The 22,941-nt window shown below is 40.0% G+C and overlaps 1 protein-coding gene across 6 annotated transcripts in view; it reads right to left on the bottom strand.

Moving 5' to 3' along the window:
• Positions 1–16,542: 16,542 nt before the first annotated feature.
• The window catches only part of FRMD4A (FERM domain containing 4A), a 558,898-nt gene continuing 552,499 nt past the window's right edge, over positions 16,543–22,941 (bottom strand). For all 6 annotated transcript variants that reach the window (XM_089686117.1, XM_089686116.1, XM_089686118.1 and 3 more), the window contains one exon: positions 16,543–22,194. In XM_089686117.1, the coding sequence (XP_089542243.1) occupies positions 22,095–22,194 (100 nt within the window). In that variant the 3' untranslated portion in view covers positions 16,543–22,094. The remainder of the gene's footprint in view (positions 22,195–22,941) is intronic.

Here is a 22,941-nt window from a genome sequence, read left to right as displayed (position 1 = left end):
GTCTTGTTAAACCTTTCCACAAGCCCATCGGTTTGCGGGTGGTAGACCGAGGTACGGAGATGGGAGATTTTGAACAGTTTGCATAACTCTTTCATAACTCTAGACATAAATGGCGTGCCCTGATCCGTTAATATCTCCTTTGGAATACCTACATGACTAAACACCCGGACAAGCTCTTTGGCGATATTTTTAGCTGAGGTATTACGCAAGGGAATGGCTTCAGGATACCGGGTGGCATAGTCAAGTATCACCAGTATGTGCTGATGGCCCCGGGCAGACTTTACTACTGGACCCACTAGGTCCATGCCCACTCTTTCAAACGGTACTTCAATTATGGGTAGAGGTACTAGCGGACTACGAAAATGGGGTGAGGGCGCAGAATATTGACATTCCGGGCATGACTCACAATGCGCTTTGACGTCTCCATGTAAGCCTGGCCAGAAGAATCTCTGGGTTATTCTCTCCTTTGTTTTCTGTACACCCAGGTGTCCACCCATTATATGCCCATGGGCTAAATCTAGTACCATCCGGCGAAAGGGTTTGGGGACCACTAACTGTTCTACCACCTCCTCCCCTTGCTTGTTGGTCTGCTTGTTGGGCTTCATGTTGTGCCTGTTGGGCTTCATGTTGTGCCTGTTGGGCCTCATGTTGTGTCTGTTGGGCCTCATGTTGTGCCTGTTGGGCCTCCGCAAACTGGCGATTTGTCTCCCGTTGTACTGCATTGGCCTGCAGTAAGGCTCTTATTATTTCCTCCATCTTCCCACTTGCTCAGGAATTTGCCCGCATCCTCCACCATATGTGGGGTTAGCTCAGGTGGGGGATCTCCTTCCCTGGGACAAAGGTAGACCGCACAGCAGGCTTTCGTCAAAATCTGACTGGTTGTCAGTTTTATTAAAAGGTTTGCAAGAAATATCAAAAAAAAACAAAACGTCAAAAATAAACCCTTGCCATCCAGGCACTAATTAAACAGAAGATGATTCCTCTCTCAGCGGTGAAGGGCTTCTCCCGGTCACCAAAACAAAATAACAGCAAACCTTTTCTTGTAGGTATAGTCCATACACACAGCTCTCTCAGAATACCTCTCTGAGTCCCAGGCCACGAGCAACTCCTTGCTCCAGCTCTGCCCTTTTTGTATCACCTGCTGGTGGTCATCAGTGGAGCCCAAACTCTGGTCCGGAACCACCTCTGCCATTGTGGCCCCGAAAACCCGGAGTGGACTCCACCTTACACCTCACAGTATGATCTCATGCGAGGTGACACATACCGTCCATCCATCAGTTTGCCGTTCATCCTGTCACAATATATATATATATGATATATTTATTTACTGTATAATTACAGGCATCCAGTCGTGTGATTTATGCATGTCTTGCACACCTCAGGGGCAGACCGGTATCAGCTTTTTTCCTGATTTAGGTTTTTGAGTTCCTTTGTCACCTGCCAGTGATGTATGTTTCATGGCTGGACAAAATTACACCCCCTTTGGTAAGGTAATGCCATAAACATATATGTTTCTGAACTGGGTATTTAGCTATTTACCCGGAGTACCACTTCATTAAGTGTTCTTGCATGGCAAGACCATTTACTGTTATCTCACATATATATTCTTATTATAGCCAAATTTACCACCCTAACTCCTCCCACAGTTTTTACACTACATAGACAGTAATATACCGAAACATGCGGATTGTTCCTGATTGGTGTGCTGTTACGTTTCGCCGAATGGTTCACGAAATATTGACGTTTTTGTGGTGAAATTCGTCCCATAGGAATGAATGGCGGAATGTTCAAAACTAGAGTGGGAGCTGACAAAAGCTAGAGTGTGAGCTGAAAAATCAGGACATGATTTCTAAACTGCCATCACTCCCTCATTTTCAAGCCCACCTACACAAATCTAATATCAAAATGTTTAGCTATCCCTGTTGCCACTAAAAATGTTCACGGCTAAGCCATAGTCCTGATAGTTTTCACAATATGACCATTTGTTTGCAACTCACGACGCCCATTGACATTCATTGAAACTCCACTCTAGCCACCTCAAATTTGAAGGGCAATTTCTAAACTGCGACTGTGCCTTCATTTTTAATATTTCAGAGACATACTATGCATCAAAATATAGGTCTGGGTCTTGTGATTCTCGCAATATAAAGCTCTTCGGTGCAGTTTTTTTTTAACCACTCTTCTCTGCCCTTGCTGTAGAGTGAGTTGCCATAGGAACCTAGGTGTGCGAGCAGGCAGCAGAGTGACAAGCCACTCCACCCAGTTACTTTGCCCACTCCAGTTGTAGACTACTGGTGGAGGCAAGAATACTTCACACAATTTCCCCAGAAATTGTAGCTTTTCTAGTTATTATTATAATAATATTATTTAAGAGCTTACTCGGGACTAAGCTCCACTGTTCAATTCTGATCCCTTGTGTTAATTTCAGATAATTCAAGGGCAAATGACCCATTTCTTGTGAATATAGCAGTGAAGAGTGAATAGGAACAATTTATCATACAACAAGTTTTTTTTTTTTTTCTTCAAGTTAATGGACATACTCGATCATTGGATGTTTATACAGGTCAATTACTTTGTACCTTTGTACATTGTGCAATTAGTTGTGGCCTTTGTGTATTTGTGCAATTGAAGATTGTCTGCATAGATCATCTCATAGGAATCAAGATGAAGTATATTTTTACAAAGATGAATCGCCTGTGATCATTTTTTTGGAATATGCCAAATTAGAGTAAACCTGAGTCTGCCTAGATGTCCATGATAGAGGTCTATGATGGTGTGTAGAATCTGGTGACATCTACTGATCAGAGGTGCAGTCTTTTCAGAAATCTATTACAAACCAGGAAGGTGTGGATTGGACCGACATGGTAGAATAGTTGTTCCAGGACTATTCCTGTAGGATACATCCTGTATACTTGCCAGCAGAAGCTGGTAGTTGACGCTGGCTGGCTCGTAATCGTAGCAGTATGAAAGCAAACAACAAAAAATATTACATTTTAAGGTGGTTTATCCTAGAATGACTGTGATGCATAATATTGAAGAGTATACTGTTTTATTAAATAATCATGCATAGCGATTGTTGGCATTAGAATAAGGTATTAATTTGGGAGCTCACAAAATGGAAAATGAGACTAGCCTTTTTAAAACAGCAGGATTTCCACCTCTTTGAAATGTTAAAATATAAATTTGTACATATGTTCTGAATGTTCTGCTGTTTAATCCTGTTATGCCTTTGATAACTGTATATTTCAGAGCATATCATCAATCTATAGTTTTTGTTATAACAAAATATTCATGGGGTCCTGAATAAAGGGTATTCTATATTAAAATTGGTATTTTTTTTTTTTTAAGAATAAGGTTTTGCGTCTGGTTTGTACAACTGTTTTGAATGCAAATGTTTATTTAACAATGAAATGCAGCGTGCAATGACTCATGAGTAGAGATCATAGCAACTCGCGGGCATGCCCAAGTCCACTCCAGCAAAGTTTTAGCCAGTTAGATCCCATGTGGAATCTATTGTATGCTTCACATGATACTAACCTTCAGTCTGTGAGTGTGGGCTGGGATTTCATTTTTCGACTTATGTCATATTCTCTGCTGTCAGGGGATTTTTGCCATTGGAGAAACAGGGGTTTCTGGTGGCTGCAAATCAGCCAGATTTGCAGTGAGTTTTTTTAGACAAACCAATTCACTTGTTCTTTAAAAAAAAAAAAGATCAGATTTTAGTTTATATTAGTTAAATGAGTTGATTATTTTTCTATTTGGAAGGTAGAATTGGGTTTTATATATATCAAAACCTAAAAACAAGCCTTCAAATGCATCCAAGTAGCACAACTTCCTTATGCTGGTCTTCAGTTATGTTCAATTTTTCATCCAGGCATAGCTGTAGCGCAGTAAATCCACTTTTAAAAATGGGCCTTCTGCAGGTTAATGACAAAATGTGCAAGTATGCACCGCATGCCTGCACATTTTGACAGACTTCAAGTGGTTCAAAAAGCTCAAGTTTTTTTACCTTCATGTATTCTATGCATGAAGGTAAAAAACCTTCTGTGTGCAGCGGCCTCCCCAATCCTTTTCTAAGCCCCCACCATTCCAGCATTGTTCTCGACAGCCTCTGCTGTCGGGGGACTTTTCCTCCTCATTGGCTCAGACAGCAGCAGGCGCCCATTGGCTCCCACTACTGTCAATCACAGGCAGTGAGCCAATGAAGAGAGCGCGGGGGGGGGGGGGTCAAGCCGTGGCTCTATGTGTCTTATGGACACATAACACAGCAGCTTGGGGATGAGAATGCAGAGGTGCCCCCAGGGCGACCGGCTTTCTCTTGGGGCACTGCTTGATGGGGAGGAGACGGGCACCGACGGAGACCTGAAAAGAAGAGGATCAGAGCTGCTCTGTGCAAAATCACTGCACAGAGCAGGTAAGTATAGGCATGTTTGTTATGTAGAAAAAAGAAGAAGCTTTAGTGTCACTGTAACTTCAAACTGAGCCCTCCAGCGCTGAACTGTCACCATTCCTAGCTCTACCATCTTTGTCCAGTCTTCCTTCTGGACATGTGCACAAGAGTCGCTAGCGTGGCATGCCCTCTCTGCATTCAGGGCACACTCAATATGCCCTGAATGCAGAGTGTACTGCACATGCACAGTGATGTCATTGGCTGGAGGCATTGTGAATATCTACTAAACTGTGCACTTTTAGTAGATATTTACAGTACCTACAGGTAAAACACTATAATCTTGCCTGTAGGGCAAAATGTAAGTGTAATACCACTCTAAGGCCTCGTTCACATGATACATGCAGAAAAACTGATGAAAACAGACGTGCAGATTTCACTTGCAAAGACATCAGTTTACATCAGTTTTCATGCACGTGAAATCTGCACGATACCAGTGTTATGGTGTGAACACGACATATAGATAGCAATTGATTCTGTTGTGCCCTTGCAGGACGCGTGCAGAAAATGGTTAGCACTTCCATCTGGCAGCACTAGGGTCGTTGTTTCGAATCCCAACCACCGTACCACCTGCCTGGAGTTTGCATGTTCTCCCTGTGTCTGCATGGGTTTCCTCCGCGTACTCTGGTTTCCTCCCACATTCCAAAGACATGCTGGTAGGTGAATTGGATCCTGTCCAAATTGGACCTAGTATGTGTATGTATGAATGTAAGTTAGGGTCCATAGATTGTACACCCCTTGAGGGTTAGGGACTGATGTGAGTGTACAATATATATGTAAAGTGCTGCGGAAATTGACAGCGCTATAGAAGGACCTGAAATAAATAAATAAAAACTCATGTCTCTGCACCGAGCCCTTAGGCTTTACATTTCTTCGGTTACTTCCTGGTTTCCATGCCTAGGCAAATGATGTCCTACATCCCAGGAGTCTTCAGGAGAGGGTTTTCTCAGCTAAGCACACCCTCTAGCTTGTATGCCTGAACTAAGGGCAGATGGATTCCAGGAAGTACTGTAATTGCCAAATGAATCATCTTCCCTTACTCAAGATGGACACCGCCCACCAGAAATGCTAGGTGGAGTTTTTATAAGTGATTTCTCAGCAAAATAAACCATAGAGACATAGATAGATGGGACCCCTCCCACACTCACACTATAGCTCTTTCTCTGTCTTATCTCACTAACTCTGCTAGTTTAATTACCATTGCTGTGTACATTTGTTTGTTTTTTTTTGTTGATTTTTTTTTTCACTCAGAGATTGTCTTATTTTAACATTCTACTAAAACTTTGTGCATTAGTACTGCTTGGACCTTGAAGAAGGGCGTACACCACAAAAGCTTGTCCTGAAAATTTTAATGTTAGTGCAAATAAAAAAGGTATCATGAACAGTACTCAATTGTTTCTGTGAATATTAAAAATGAATTAAATAGCGCTTTGGTTTGTGGTGCTCAGATACAGTTTAGTTCCGCTTTAAGTGCCTGTGTGTGAAATGCGTAAGGGTTTATGTCTTGTTATGCCAAAGACATTTCTCAGTGTGCCATCATCCATTACCTTAGTTTACTACATGCGGCACTATGTGTAGCAGACCAAGTTTGCAAGCATTGCAGTGACAGCTTTCTCTTTAATTTTACTATTGTTCTCCTGTATCCATCTGTAAGGAGGCCATCTGGTTTACCTTCAACACATTTATAGCACATTACAGTGTCAATCTAACAGCTTTAACCTCTATCTACTTTGGCTCAAAGTTTTAAAATATTGCATTAAAATCAACATTAATATATTGTATCTATTTCCCTTCTATGTAGTGATCTTTTTACTATATGTACGCTGCCATGTTGGTTCCAGGAAAATTGTTTAAGTGCTTAATGTATTTTCCCTTTAATGGTGCCTACACACCGTTGCATTTCTTGCGTATATTTTCAAGAATGCGGGGTACTGTGTCTTAAAGTGAATCTAAACCCAAAAACAAAAATGTAATTTGCAGCTTCCCAGTCCTTAGATTTAGGGGATACAATAATTTTCTTTTTTGCAGTTTTTGTTTCCTATTGTTTTCACTTGGTGATCCTGCAAACAACAGACTACCTCCTCTCTTGGTGACTACAGTCATTTCTTCATTGTGTTTATGGAGGGGGGCATGTTTGTCACACAGAATCCGAACTTGTCCATGTTTATCTCCATTGCATGGTGGATTGATGGGACTAGTAGTTTACACAACGATGATAAAGCTGTCTGTGCTTTTTTTTTTTTTTTTTAGCTCACGGGAAGTGACAAATACACTGCAATTCTGGTAAGATCAACAGGTATTTTCTGTACTTGATGAAAATGTTCCTAATCTGAAGAATGAAAATGAATGCAGCCATCACAATTAAGGACTGGTATGCTGTAATATATTACATTTTTGTTTTAGGTTTAGATTTGCTTTAAGATGGAATATTCCTCGTCCTTGTAAACAGAGGCAAGAAAAAAATATATAAAATTGTTTTTAACCTTTAAAAACCACTAAAACGAACACTTCTAAAACAACTGATCAATGGTAAAATACTGGTCTTAGAAGAAAAACTGCTAAATTGATCGCTTTGACTATGCAATATCAAAAAGTCTTATTCAGTTTAATCCTGCACAGACATATCCTTTGGCCTTCTTTTGTCTACAAAGCAATTGCTGCTCTATCATCATCCTCTTAATTGACCACTTACTTTAAGATCAATATGAAATAAATGGGCTCTGTAAACTATGCTTTGGGCAAGCAAAGTATGTTCCCTATAAGAGTCTCTTGCAGGAATCGTTCTTTTATTCTTTTATCCTCCAATTAAGCTTACATCATTGTTTCTGTCATAGCTGATGCCTTTGCTCTTTGTATATGTTACTTTGTTTGATGTGATATGAAGTAGAAGGACACAATAGGTGGAGATGCAGCCTGTAGATGTACGGTGCATGCATAAAGTATTCAGACCCCCTTCATTTTTTTTCAAATTTGTTATGTTGCAGCCTGATACTACAGTTGCTTAAATTCATTTTTTTTTCTCATTAATCTACACTCAGTACCCCATAATAACAAAGTGAAACAGAATTTTAGAAATGCCTGTGAATAAACTGAAATATCACGTGTTGTGAAGTATCCAGTACTTTGTTGAAGCATCTTTGGCAGCAATTACAGCCACAAGTTTTTTTGGGCATGACATGACAAACTTTGGAAAACTTGATTGGGGGATTTTCTGCCATTCTTCTTTGCAAATCCTCTCAAGCTCAGTCAGGTTGGACGGGGAATGTTCATGGACAGCCATTTTTAGGTCGCGCCAGAGATGTTCAGTAGGGTTCAAGTCAGGACTCTGTCTTGGCCACTCTAGGACATTCACCGAGCTGTCCCTAAGCCACTCCTGTGCTGTCTTGGCTGTGTGCTTAGGATCGTTGTCATGTTGGAAGGTGAACCTTTAGCCCAGTCTGAGGTCCTGAGAGCTGTGGGAACAGGTTTTCATTGAAGATATCACTGTACATTGCTCCATTCAGCTTTCCCTCAACCCTGACCAGTCTCCCAGTCCCTGCTGGTGAAAACCCCCACAGCATGATGCTGCCACCACCATGTTTCACTGTTGGAATGATTTCGGGCAGGTGATGAGCGAAACAGTTCAGTATTGGTTTCATCAAACCAGAGAATCTTGTTCCTCATTCTGAGAGTCCTTCATATGCTTTTATACAAACTGCAAGTGGGCTTTCATGTTTTACACTGAGGAGAGGCATCTGTCTAGCCACGTTGGCGTAAAGCCTAGATTGGTGGAGGGCTGCAGTTATGGTTTTCCTTCTGGAACGTTGTTCCATCTCCACATAGGATCTCTGGAGCTCAGTCAGAGTCACCATTGGGTTCTTAGTCAGCTCTCTTACTAAGGCCCTTCTCCCCTAATTGCTCAGTTTTCCTGCGCGCCCAGCTCTTGGAAGAGTCCTAGTTCTGCCAAACTTCTTCCATTTGAGAATTATGGAGACCACTGTGCTCTTGGAAACCTTAAGTGCAGCAGAAATTTTTAGTAGCCTTCCCCAGATCTGTGCCTTGCAATAATCCTGTCTCTGAGTTCTTCAGGCAGTTTCATGGACCTTATGGCTTTTGCTCTGATACAATATGCATGTCAGCTGTGAGTCTTTTTATAGAGAGTTGTGTGCCTTTCCAAATCATGTCCAACCAATTTACTTTATCACAGGTGGACTCCAATCAAGATGTAGAAACATCTCAGCAATGATAAAGAGAAGTGGGAGGTCCCTGAGCTAAATTTCAAGTGTTACAAAGGGTCTGAATGCTTATGTCAGTATGATATTTCAGTTTTTCCTTTTTCATACATTATTGAGTACTGAGTGTAGATTAATATGAAAAAAATGAATTTAACAATTGTAGTATCAGACAGGCTTCAACATAACAAAAAGAGTGAAGGGGGTCGGAATGCTTTATGAATGTGCTGTATTGTCTGTTTTTGTCTACCACAAATGGTGTACCAATAAAACCTGTCTACTTCCTAACAGCATTACAATAAGTTCTGCTCTACTTTGTTTATGTGCCCATGGTTTCCTGTAGCATCAAAGTAAATTGTGATTGCAGCTGCTTATCTCTATTTGGGTGTGCACAGTTTTGTGGCTTTATGTGCAAAATTATGAATGCTTTGTTTTGATTGTTTTGTGTCTTAAAAAGCTATATATGTAATGTGTAGCTGTTCTACAATGCATATTGACATTCTAAGGATAGGTTCACACTGCCGTGATACGATTTTGATCCGACTTTCAGTGTGATTATTTAGTGCTACCTGAATGTGACTTTGATGCAACTTTAATAAAGTTTGTATATTCTATGGGGCTAGAATCGCACCAAAGTAGCACAGGAACCTTTTTCCAAAATTGCTCCATGCTGAGTTGTATTGATGTGAATGGACACCATTGAAAGTGATCTCCCCTTACATGTGATTCTGTGCAGCTCAAGTTGCATCTGAAATCACACTAGTGTGAACCAGGCCTTAAAAGTAATTCATATAAGCCATTTTGTGTGTACAGAAACTATGCCATTTCTGCAAGCACAACTGGAACCTGGAAACTAGGCTGTGTCCTTATTTTTAAGATTCATGAAAAGCTAGTTCTGCCAAAAACCCAAAAATATCAGTTTTGCTTTGCAGCTGTCAGAACAGCCTAATTGGATTCAGTGTATTTATATGACACATTAATTTTTGTGTGTTCTAAAATGCACAAAAAAACACAAAGGTGTGAGCCAGGCCTGATAAGTCCAGTTGATGGTATAATATGCTCCCGATGGTTTCTCCTTAATACAGAATAAACAAATATTTGGCAATTCACCTGAGAGAGTGACATGCTTGAAAGGGAATTAGTGTGGAAAATCCTTAGCACTGGAGTTAGTAAGAGAAAATAGAAGTCTGTGATTGAGTTAACCTCACCCACCTTGAAATGCCAGTTTTGAGCATAGTTGGTCACCATGGTCTTCTCTCTACAATAAGTCTTTTGGACTTGGAACCATCTTATACTACTGAAACTGGATGAGGAAGGGGGATGGGTGAGTCACTTGGTAACTTTTTATAGCTGTAATATTTTTGGCCAGCATTATGAAGCTTTTTTTTTTGTTTTTCTCCAAGCTATCTTGCAAGTATGGGGAGAGAACAGCTATAGACAGAAAAAATACAATTTGTTGAATGGATAAAACCAATATTTAGTATAAGTATGTGAACTGAGGCCTCTTGAACTGCTTATGCATGGGCCAAGCAATTCAATAGAAGGTTATAGAGGTGTAATGTTCAATGGCAGCACTGAAAAGCAATGGCCTGAGGTTGCAACCTTTTCTGTCTGCATAGAATTGGCCAGTTTAAAGCTTTCATTAGAGTGGACGACAATTGACCACAGTGTGTTCGGCATAACATCTTCTTTAGTTGCTCAAAATCATTTACATTTAGAAATACTTTTCTGAGGTCATGTAAGATATGAGAGCATTTTAGAATGTGTTCTTTATTGCCTGGTTTTTGTCTTCCTAATGCATAAACGTTTTGTGGGTCAGTATGCTGTCAACAAACATTGGTGTGCAGTGACCCGTGCCAACCAACTGAAACTCTTCTTTAATTAAGTTTCTTACTAAGCTGTTGACAGCTGAATTCGCTGGGTTACTATGCGTTTTTTTCTTGCTAACTTTGGACAAATTTGCCTTCTGTGTTTATAGATTTTATTTTCTCTTGCAGACAGAGGGTTACACAAAGATTGACAAGACTTGGAGCTGTATCTTCTATAAGGAGCTTTATATTTGGTATGCCAGTGTACCTGTGTAAGGTTAGTTATCCCACCATATTGTCTGCTTTGCCTAAATTGCCTCACTATGCACTATATGACCTGCTAAATGTAATGCCAAAACCACTATCATTTTAGCTTACTGTACACCACGTGTCAGTGGTTTTGGTCCTGAGATCTTAGCACCGTAAGAACAGGGAGCTCTAGCACTCCAAATAAGTTTAGCATTCCAGGAGTTACTTATAGTTAAGGTGGCCATACACAACTTCAGTTTCACAGAAACTGTCCAAAATTTTGAGCCATGGGTGGCCCTCCTGACACCATTCGGCATAACAAACTATGAATGAGAACAGAAAAAAGTCTTAGGCTTTGCCTGTGGTGCAGAGATAGGAAAAAGTTGGCTAAACACTGATGGCAGCCAGTTAGCTTCAGTCAGTGTTCAAGTCTTCTGACAGCCACGAGTGCTGGCTGTCAGTATACAATAGCTGGAAGTCGGGGATTTGTCCATTCATGCTGTTTAGCATAAATAGGGGCGATCTTTACATGTATGGCCAGTTTTAGGCATTAGGGTAGGCGGTTGGTTAGTCTCAGAGTGAGACTTTTTAGCAGGTTCAGATTATGTGTTAGGGTTAAGATTTAGGGAGCAGCTTTCAGCAATTTAATACTTGGTGATCTTGGTGGTCCCCATTCAGACACTTCTTAGACATCTCAACTGTCTACTAATTGTGCTCCTATGTTTTTACCTTTCTATGAATGGCCCTGGTAGGAACTTCAATTTGTCCTGCCAACACACATTGTGCAAGCATGAACTGCAGTTGCTGCTATCAGTAAACTGGTTCAAAGCAATGATGTGCAGCCAATGCTGGAGAGAGAACATGCAGACAGGATATATAATAATAAGGGGTTCAGTGAGCGCTAACTGATACAGCAGCTGATACACTAAAAAGGAAAAACCATAAACCTTCACATTGACAATATAACATAAATAGTGCAGCGCTAGATGATATATGACTGCACCAGTATTTATAAAGTGGTGCAAAATCCCTGGAATTAATATCAAATAGTATAGGCCACATATATTATATGTGACCTTCCCAAAAAGTGAAGAAATGAAGTAATGACGTGTACCCCACACGGCTTCACTTCACAATAGAAACGCACAATAAGAATGCACAGTAAAAAGATAGTCCAATAATAGTCTAGTAATCAAAAAATGGCTCTTATCCCTTCTGATGATGTACGTGTGATACGAAACGCGCGTCAAGGAGGAGCCCCTGCTAGCCGTGACGTCAAGCCGCCGGATCAAGGAGGTCCGGCGGCCACTCTCCTATACCAGCTGGTCAGTGTGTATTTCATGACATCCTTTGTGCACAAGGATTGATTTTACTTTCATACTCATGTTAAGTGTTTCTTGCTCTAATCCTCAATAAATTAGTTTTAAATTTGACCTAAATACTACACTATGGGTATTCCTTTTTGCTCTACATCGAGCATTTAATCCCTCAGGACCACAAGGTGACTACCCCAGGGCCCAGAGTAACATTCAGCTGATCCTGTTTGGAGCCAGGTCTACCATAAGGGACCCCCAGATGTGGCACCCCCCATCACGGAATCACCTGTTCAGAGCTTCTTTCCATCTACAGCTGGAGTGATCCTTGGTGTATGAGATATAAACGCACAATTAAATTGTGCTTCCGGTGAGTGCGCAATTTATTCATTTTTTCCGCACAACGCCGGTCTATATGCATCACAGCGATCTTATCAAAATACATCTATCTGTGGCCTTTTTTTTTTTTTTTTTTTTTTTTTTTTTTTTTAGGATATATAATACACAATGCTAAATGTTATGCAGTTAGTGTTTACATCTACTTAAATGTTAAATGGAACAAACCAACATTTCATATAAAGTGTTAGGTTAAAGAACCCCTAAAGTATGTTATTGTCTAATCCAGCACAGTCATCTACATGTCAGGTCCTTTTGCAAGTCAGGTACCCAGAATGGTTGGACTGTGATGTATACCAATAGGTGGCCAGATGTAAACGAATGTGCATCAGTTTACATACTGGTCCATTTAGATCTGTCAGACATAATTCATTTGTGACCAGGTCTGATTTTGCAGACCGGAGTGGATGTAAATTGATATAAACCGATGCACATCTGTGCTGATTTCCATGCATCACAGTTTTTTTTCTTTTTTTAGACCTGTATTGAAATGTCATAAGTATCATTTGAAGTAGTGCGATGCAGTGAATTGTGTCACAGCACGCTCCGCTGAAAACAAAAGTACTACATGCAAAACTGGTCTAGTATGAAACAGAGCTTTTTGCCTTGTCTTGCATTTGGCCTGCGCTGGGCAAAGCTGGTGTCAACGAGTCCTGACTGTTAAGCTGCCATACATGGACTGAAATTCAGTTGGTTCATCAGGGACCAGCTAAATTTCAATCCATGTTTGTGCTCCCTGGTTGTGAAGAAGTTGATCTACCAATTGATTTCTGTACAACCAGTCTGTCAGATTTTTTCTGATTGATCAGTGCTGCTGGCTATAGCCAGATGGCAGGGAACGCTCCCCACCGTCAGAACACAATAGCAGAGCAGGAGGATTCCCCTGTCCACATTTGAATTTGATCATTTTTTCTCATTCAGCCTGCTAGTTGAACAAAAAAAATTATGCACTTATGGGCTGCCTTAGGGTGATGTTAAAGTGTTACTAAACCCAGGACCCTGCAATCATTCTATCTGGTCTCTCACAGTACACAGAACATGGAAATTCAATTATATTAGTAAATATAAACTGCTAAATACCTTTTCTCATCAGCAGTAAATAACAGTCTTGTGACTTCTATCAGTATCCAGCAGAGCACTGGTTAAAGCTTGTAGGAATTTTATTTCTGCTCTAGGAGGATGCAGAACCCCTGACCTCTATCTGGACGTTGCTGATTGGCCCTGTGCTGATCACATGCACCCTCCCAAGAAAAAAATACCTCTCTAGCAATACACACCAAATTGAGCATGTGCAGAGTGCCTCCACATGATATGACACTGACACTGGAATAAGGGGGAGATCAGAGAATTCAGGATCAAAGAGTCTATTTACACAATGCAGAGGATTAACCCTTTAGGTTCCTCAGTGAGTATATCAAGCATGCTTTACTGCATATACAGACTGATTTTACTGTTATGGGTTTAATAACACCTTAACTGTAAGGGGAAGGTAGAAGTTAAAGTGGTTCTAAAGGCTTAAGGTTTTTTTTTACCTTCGTGCAGTGCCCCCAGCCCCCCCCCCCCAATACTCACCTAAGCCCAATCTTGGTCCAGCAATGTACATAGGAGACCCAGGTCTCTCCCTCCTCATTGGCTGAGACACAGCAGCAGGAGCCTTTGGCTCCCACTACTGTCAAACATCCTGTGTAGAGGGAGCTAGGGGCAGGGGGTGGAGCTGAGTCCTGCTCTGCTGTGTCTTATGGGCGCAGTGAGTGGGGCTCAAGGACGAGCATGTACCAGTGCCCCAATAGCAAATGGCTTGCAACGGGGACACTACTGAGGGGGGAGGAGCCATAATCACCAGCTGGGGACCCAAGAAGAGGAGGATCGGGGCTGCTCTGTGCAATGGTAAGTATGACATGTTTGTTATTTAAAATAAAAACCCCAAGGCTTTAGTATCACTTAAAGGCTGTTTCAGGACACTGTTTTTAACTTGTTGCAGAGGTCAATGACGCATTAACTACTTTGGTTCTTAAAAGGTTTTGACGTACCTATAGCATTGATTATAAATACCTAATCAATACCTAAAGTATTGATTATATAAAATTTCATACAGTATAACCCAATAACAGTTTGGAGGTGTAACCTAGACAAGAGGCCAGTTTTCAAGGAACAAGAATATTGTTAAAGTTCCAAATATAGGAAAACTCAAACAAGCTGTTTGTCTGACAACCTGCAATTGTTTTGTCTTTTAAAAACTCGATATAAGTCTCTTTTCTCATCATGGGGGAAAGTTAATACAGTATATTGCAAAAAAAAAATGAAGCTTCTATAAGAAAGTGACTTCTAGAAAAGCCATTAGCCATTATGAGGCTGTATTCATACACAACACTGACATGCATCGTTTCAAGTACCCTTACCACACTGGAGAAAATCACAACAATGAGGTACCAGCACAGTTCTATGCATTTTGACATTCTAAAAATCCTTAAACATTTTATTGTAACCTATTTATGCACCCAAATAATTTCTGCAACAGAGAGGGAGTGCTCAAGTAACTGTATATAAAATAATCCAAGTCACTTGGTCATAATGCTATCTTTCTATCTATCTACACTATATTACCAAACGTATTGGGACGCCTGTCTTTACACGCACATGAACTTTAATGGCATCCCAGTCTTAGCTTGTAGGGTTCAATATTGAGTTGGCCCACCCTTTGCAGCTATAAAATCTTCAAATTTTCTGGGAAGGCTGTTCTCAAGGTTTAGGAGTGTGTCTATGGGAATGTTTGATCATTCTTCCAGAAGCGCATTTGTGGGGTCAGTCACTGATGTAAGATGAGAAGGCCTGGCTTGCAGTCTCCACTCTAATTCATCCCAAACGTGTTCTATTGGGTTGAGGTCGGGACTCTGTGCAGACCAGTCAAGGTCCTCCACTCCAAATTTGCTCATCCATGTCGTTATGGACCTTGCTTTGTGCACTGGTGTGCGGTCATATTGGAACAGGAAGGGGCCATGCTCAAAACTGTTCCCACAAAGTTAGGAGCATGAAATTGTCCAAAATGTCTTGGTGTGCTGACGCCTTAAGAGTTCCCTTCACTAGAACTAAGGGGCCAAGCCCAACCCCTGAAGTACAACCACACACCATAATCCCCCTATACACTCGGCACAATGCAGTCCTGAAAGTACCGTTCTCCTGGCAACCACCAAACCCAGACACGTCCATTGGATTGCCAGACAGAAATACATGATTCTCCCACTCCACACAACACCCACTGTCTGTAAAGCAATATACCCACAATCAGTGGATTGTGGGTGCAATGCATGGCTACTGCAGACTGTCAGTATATCTGTCTGCTTTGTACCTTGTACAGGCAGGTGGTTACACAATGACAGGAAGACTCAATGAACTACCTAGAGTGCTCACTAGCTCCCTGGTAGTTCATTGCGAAATACAAGCCATCGGCTGAAAAGGCTGTCAGTACTTGTAGTTCATTCATTCACAGAACTCAGTGAAAGATGCAACCATGTGGGGGGAGCCCTGCACGACCGTGTTCTTTTCAAATTGTGATGGCGGGTGCACAAAGAAAATCCTTGGCCTGCTGTCACAATTAGCAGACAGATTGGGGGGAGGCTGCAGGAGCGGGAACATGCTAAAAATGGGTGGAACATGCAACATGTTGTCAAAGGTGAGCATATCCTTTAAATCTAAATTTCCTCATATTGGTTTCCAGTGATGTTTTATGCAGGTAAGGTCTGAGAATCCTCTGGGGTAAGTGAGTAGGACTTAGTAGAAAAGGTTTAAGGTCTTCTGTTGTAGGTGATCATACATACAATATATGTAAAGGTCTATTCATGGTGGGGTTGTAGATTAGTGTAATGTGGAAAGACTGGCCAAGTATGGGCTGGCTTTTACTACACTGGCTAGCACAAAAGTGGGCATTGGAAAGGCATAGTATAGTGAAAGGGGCTTATTTACTAAGGGGGTCAGTAGTCCCTTCCCCACAGAGTATGCCTCTGGTATACAGTAGGTGTTTTTTTTTCTGTTCTGTGTGTTTTATCTGAAGTTGGTTAACTACCCCTGGGGGTACCTTGTGTTATGAAATATAAAATAAATCAATAAAGAGAACACCAGGCTTTGATTTTAAAAATGCTTTATTAAGGAAGTGTCAACAACACTGTTTTGCAAAATGTAAAGGTACTATACAAATTCTTAATACAAAAAGAATAAATTAATGGCAGAATTCTTTTGAAAAATTCTGCTACTTTTCTACAACATACATATTTTTTTCATTGATTACAGATGAACAGAATAAAAAAAAGTAACTTTACATGCTCTATAGTCTTGTTTAGGCGCAACCTAAATTATTTAACCCTTTAGAAGACAAAGAAGCAAGCTGTACTGCTGGCCCAATTGTCTCCTAATAGGTGAAGCTAAATCTTTTTTTTTTTTCTTTTTTTCCGCCTTTTTTCACAACTTGTATTAAAACTATCAACATTAATATATTTAAAACTTTACACCTAGTTATCTAAGCAGTAACTGGTCATCTTGATAGCACCTGAAAAAAGAGGTTTGCTATTTCCCCAACTAAAACTAATACTGGGTGAAGTAAAACCGTGTTTAACTTCCCAGTTTCTCTCAACTGCTTGTAAGAAAATAACTTGCCTTACAGTATTTATACACCAGGTAGTCTGGCTATATAAAAACAAAAGTGTCCCAATCTAATAAACCAGTAGTATGTTAAAGTGTTATAGGAACAGCAAGAGGGATGCATAATTGCTACTTGCAGTTTTTGTTTGTTAATTTGGGATTTATCAATTCCTGTTGGAAACTGTAACAAGGTAACCCGGCAATTTGTTTGATGGCTGACCTAATTTATGTGGACATAAGGACTTGCTTAGTAGGACAAAGAGCAATGTCCAAACTGCAGGTAGTTGTACAATTCAATCAGACTCAATCGCTAATTAGACTTCAAGAAACTGAAATCTATTTGATTGGCATAGACTACTATCCTTTGCACAAGACCCATGCTCTTTGTGGTGCTTTAATAACAAGCCTGCATGATGTTTTGGGCACTGTTATGAAACACTAGTAGTTCTATACAATTATATAACATTTAAGTGCTTGCTATTATGTGTTGAAAAAAATAATTTTAATATGAATCCTAAGCTTTTAATATAAAGACAATGTTAATGCCATGAGATTTTACGAGCCCCAAATATAGGCATTGTTCCTTGCCCAGCTACTATGACCCCTAATCTAAAACAGCTTCATCAGTGGTCACTATATGGGTGAAATGTTTCCCCTAACTATCACTACCCTAAGTAAAACATATCTGAAATATCCAGATATTTTCGTATCAGTTAAATCTGTATTTGAAGTTTCTGATCTAGAAGGCAGTTTTCAAGTAAATGAATTTAGTTAATCTAAGATACCGCTTCCAATGCAGGAAATTCTGCTGAAAATATTAAGCTAAATTATTTAACTGATTATAGAGATACAGTACCTGTTTTACAGTACTTCATAAATGTGCATAATTTCAGATTTCTCAAGTTTTTTTTATTGTATGGCCACATTTTCCCACATGTGTAATTACAGAGGCTGATTGGCAGTTATTCAGCATTACTTAAATTAAAGCAGACCTATTAGCTGCAAAATTAGCACAATAAAACTTTACCTGAAAAATAGCAGTATTTAATATGTGTTCTTAGAGCTGCATGGCATTTTTTGTATATTTATCTTTTCATATGTGTGTGATGTTGCCATCATCTATGCAGATATACAAATTCACAAATATTCCAGAAAGTAGAAACAACTTGTTTACTGGTAAGGATAATTTGGTTAAAAAAAAAAGGTGTTGGAGCTGCAGAAGTACCTGAAGTACACCACACATTCCTGTGTCCAAATGGTCACATGCAGTGTAGTATAATAAGTATAGGTTTGCACAAAGCAGCCCTGATTCTCTTCTTTTGGGATACCCTGCTGGTGGTCCTGGCTCCTCCCCCTTTCTGAGTGCCCCCAGTAGCAAGCCTCCTGCTATGGGGGTACTCTAGCAGGCTCAATCCCCAGCCGGCTCTGTGTAACCATTCACACACACACAGAGTGTGGCTCAGTCCTGCCCCCCCCCCCACTCTCTCCTTATTGGCTCGCTTGCTGGGTGTGATTGACAGCAGCAGGAGCCAATGGCTCTCACTGCTGTGCGAGCCAATGAGGAGAGAGAGAGCCCAGAGAGACACTGCTATCATGCACATCACTGGATCAAGATGGAACTCAGATAAGTATTGGAGGGGGGGGGGCAGCTGCACCCAGAATGTGTTTTACCTTCTACCTAAGTTAAAAAAACATGAACGTTTAGAACCACTTTAAGGTAAGATGAAATGGGTTAATTACATCACATTTGTGTTCAGGTAGGGGCTTGTGTCAATGGGTTTTGGACTTGTGCCAATGAAATCCCTCAGATTTCAATGACAGGTGCATTTGACCATGACCAAAATCCCATTGACACGGGCCCTAAAACTGGCCAAAGAAAGTTTGATTAGGGACATCAATCTCCTTTTATAAGTCTTTGGTCTGCTGAAGACATGGTGTGTTATTGACCTCTGTGATTAGTGTAGAACTATAGGCAAAACATTTTTTTTTTTTTTTCATTTTGGATAGGCTAAGGAAGGGTGATAAGCCCTATGCAATCTTTTTTTTGCCACCTATTTCCTATCCAATAGCCAAAACAGGAAGGAAGAGGAAATCCCTGCAAATTAAGGGATTCCCTTGGGCCCCCAGGTCATCAGAACTAGTGTTCCCATTGGAAAATTTCACCTCCATTATTTTTGTAGGGACAATCCAAAAATTGAGATTTTCTTTACTTTTGATGTTAGTGGTAAACAGTATAAATAGAGTGGGTGAATCTCCCTACGGTGGCACAAACCGCAATTAAAAACCTGAAAGGTGTTCTAATCCTTCTACATTCTATCCAAAGCTAAAAAAAAAGTTTTTACCTTTTAGTTACACTTAAACGTTCATATTGTTTTCTTTGCACAACAATTCCTTTATTTATTAATTTAGAAATTTACAATCAATTTTGGACCTTGCCTAAATTCAGACTGAAATGTATAACAAATGTACAGTTTTTAAGGTATTTCAGGAAATGTTTTAAGGTAAAGACATTATTTCTTGCTTTATTAGACCACAAGATAAGGGGAGGGGGGCAGGAATTGATCAAAACTAGAACACCTTGTGCATGGCAAACAGCTTCTATGCTCCACTTGTTCAATAAAAGCGGAACTAAACCCTTCTATATTTTTTAGGCAAGGAAGCTGCCATCTTAGCCCTTGTTTGATCTTCAACTGCCATGATGCTGCATATGTAAGCATTTATGACACCAGTCATTTGATGATTTGACAGTTTGGTTGAGGGCATCAGCAAAGGCTGGGAATGTAACTGTTTTTTGAAACTGTTATATTGATGGCTTTAGTTCCCCTTTAAGCTTTGAAAATTAAAGATAGAAGCTGATTGGTTGTCATGTACAGCTGCTCAATATTTTGGATGCTCCAGTTGTGATATCTTTCAGTTTTTCTTATTTGAAATGGATAGTAAGACCCTCTTGTAGCAAGGCTTTATATGCCCTTATATATCTTGATGAGTAGCCTATTGGGTCTTGTTTTAGTTTCTAACTAAAGTCAACCTTGACTTTACAAGGCAGCATCTACACCATAGAATTTGCTGTGTAAAACAAAAATTCTGCTGTCTTACTCCTAATAAAATACTGTGCAAAGTTGTAGATAGCACTGTAAAAAAGTTTTTTTTTTTTTGCAAGAACAAGGCAGCACCAATATGTATTGGAGTATAAAATCTCAGATCAGTAAAATACTTCAGTGTAGTACATTGCGAATATTCATGATATTTAAATTTTTCCACATTTCACTGACTAATAGTTTATTGGCTGTAGAATATTTTGAGGGTAAAAGTCCACACGTAGCAAAAAACTAGAGTAGTATTTTGAATACACTAGTTTAACATAAGTGCTTTGGAGACTGATACATTTGGCCTACAGAAGGATTATAGTTGCCTGGTATTCTAGTGCATTCTTTAGGTTTACAAGAAAAAAAAGTTGTTGTTTTTCCTTTTTAGGGTAATGGCCTTGTCGTGCATTGCATGTGATTCTGTCGATAGTCTTTTGAAAATCCAAAGTGCTTGCTCTAACCAAACTGCTATGCAATGAGTCAAGTATTACAAATTTACCAGAACAACCGTTTGTCTTAATTTGTCAGCAGGAGCTTTTTACAGGCATGCAGTTCTTATATTTAGATTCAGTATATCCGGGTAAGAGTAGTTGTAATATAGTGGTTTTGTGTAATCATCATTACAACACAGGTTAAACCATTCGACAGCAATTTTCTGCAAAATGAACAAGACTAAAGATTGTCCCGATTGATCCTGCATTCCCGAGACAAATTGCTCCAGATTGCTCAAGCTTGACCTACGTAGTGGATGAAACTGGACCGGACGTTGTTGTGTTTGTGGTCTAGCAATCAATACATAAGTGAAGACCAAGGCAATCTTACAGTAAAAAAAAAAACAATCTCTCAGGACATTCTATATAGTTTGTGGTTTAGACTTTAGTTGAAAGGGATTTGTATAAGAGAATTGTTTTGAAAGAATGTACATTGGCAGCTCCCTGTATAAGGTAAGGTTGCTACTGAACAAGTGCTATGCATTGGAACTTAGATTTTAAAATTTGTTATCTCCATTCTTGTTATACAGTGGATGTTTTTTTTTTCATATTTAAGCTGTTGGTCTGAACATCAGAATGCAGAGGACTTACAAACACTAGATTTACACCTACAGAGGTTTAACATCTTATCAATAGCAGCAACTGTGGCAAATAAGTGGTTTAAGATGATCTACAAACATCTGCAGGCCAAATCCCCTGCTGCCTTGTGTACTGTTGAATATGGATGCTAGAGGCAGCTCTGTTAGTGACATCAGTTACCCCGGACTTTCTGAATTATAACAGCCATAGGCCCGTTTAGGGTATCTCAGCATTGCCAAAACACCACCCATTGTCAATAAAGATCACCATAGGATTGGCACAACAATTATTTCACTTTACGTTATGTCGGATTCTAAAGAGTCACATCTTGGTACCAAGCAATTTGCAAACGTCCTGATTTATCTTTGGTTAGAACTGAACCGATCACAACTCATAGACAATTAGCCAGTTTTTAATACCTAAAAAATAAAAAGTGAATTAGGAAATATAGATCACTAGATTCCCCTGAAAATAAAACAAACAACTAAAAGAAAAAATTTGTTTTTACTAGTTCTCTGTTGGCCTATACATCAGTTCTTTGATATTGTTATTTAGTTTCACTTCCTTACAAAGATATTATTAGTGATTAAACAGTGATGATCTTATTCCCGACTAATAGAAAAGGACTCCGGTGGAGTATGAAAGAGTCTTTCACAGTTTCTCAATATACATAAAGCAGGAGGCACGTGATAGTCAGTAGTAGCAACGTGGTTCTCCGGGAACAGCTGTACGTTTAGACATGGGGCTTGAACAGGTTTCCTCGCTCGCAGGTTTCAAAATGAAAAGTGCTTGTAGCTGAAGCTGGTGTGGGATGATAGTGCATCTGGGTAAGGCAAATGAGAGGCAGTGAGGTGATCTCCAAATGGCGTTGTGGTAAAGGGGTCACACTAAAGTCCCAGGCTTGGCTTTTTCTTGTCCGTACCACTGGACATCAGGTAATTCAGAATACAGAGCAGAATCTAGGTAGTAATTATCAAAGGTCCTGGAAGAAATAATACAAAATGGCTGTGATTATATTGTACAAAGGCAAGTATACAAACAAACATATCACAGACTTCTATCGTGTAGAAACGGCAAACCCAGATACTCCTGCGCTTAGGGATGGACTCTGTATGGATAGGACCACATCAAGAAATTCTTTGGATATGCACGCCTTGCTGTCCTCAAAAGGACCGGGAAAGTCAAAATGTATTGAGTAGAGAAAAACAAACAGAGGGCGCACCGGCCTAGTGCATTACCTTAAAAAAATGTATTTACTAAATGATAAAAGTAGGTATTTTACTCACAAAGTGACAATACAGTCAAAGGCACATCATAAAAGAACAGCTCTTGTCCAATCCGCACTACGTGTCTGTCCATAATGGGAACTCTGGACCTCCAACAGGCTAACGCATTTCGAGGACTTGCCTCTTCCTCAGAGCCAACTCAAGTTTTGGCACTGAGGAAGAGGCAAGTCCTTGAAACACGTTAGCCTGTTGGAGGTCCAGAGTTTCCATTACGGACACACACATAGTGTGGATTGGACAAGAGCTGTTCTTTCATGATGTGACTGTATTGTGATTTTGTGAGTATATTACCTACTTTTATCATTTATTAATTACAATTTTTTAAGGTAATGCACTAGGCCGATGTGCCCTCTGTTTGTTTTTCTCTACTCATCCCAGTTCTATCAAATGCCATATGCACAGCTAGGCTGTCAAAATAAATTAAAAAAAATAGTCACAATGTT

The sequence above is a fragment of the Staurois parvus genome, unplaced genomic scaffold, assembly GCF_062004578.1.
Source record: "Staurois parvus isolate SC_StPar_1 unplaced genomic scaffold, SC_StPar_1.0 ptg000019l, whole genome shotgun sequence".
NCBI lineage: Eukaryota > Metazoa > Chordata > Amphibia > Anura > Ranidae > Staurois > Staurois parvus.
The sequence above is the reverse complement of the archived record's forward strand: the minus strand, read 5'-3'. Positions and strand labels throughout refer to the sequence as shown.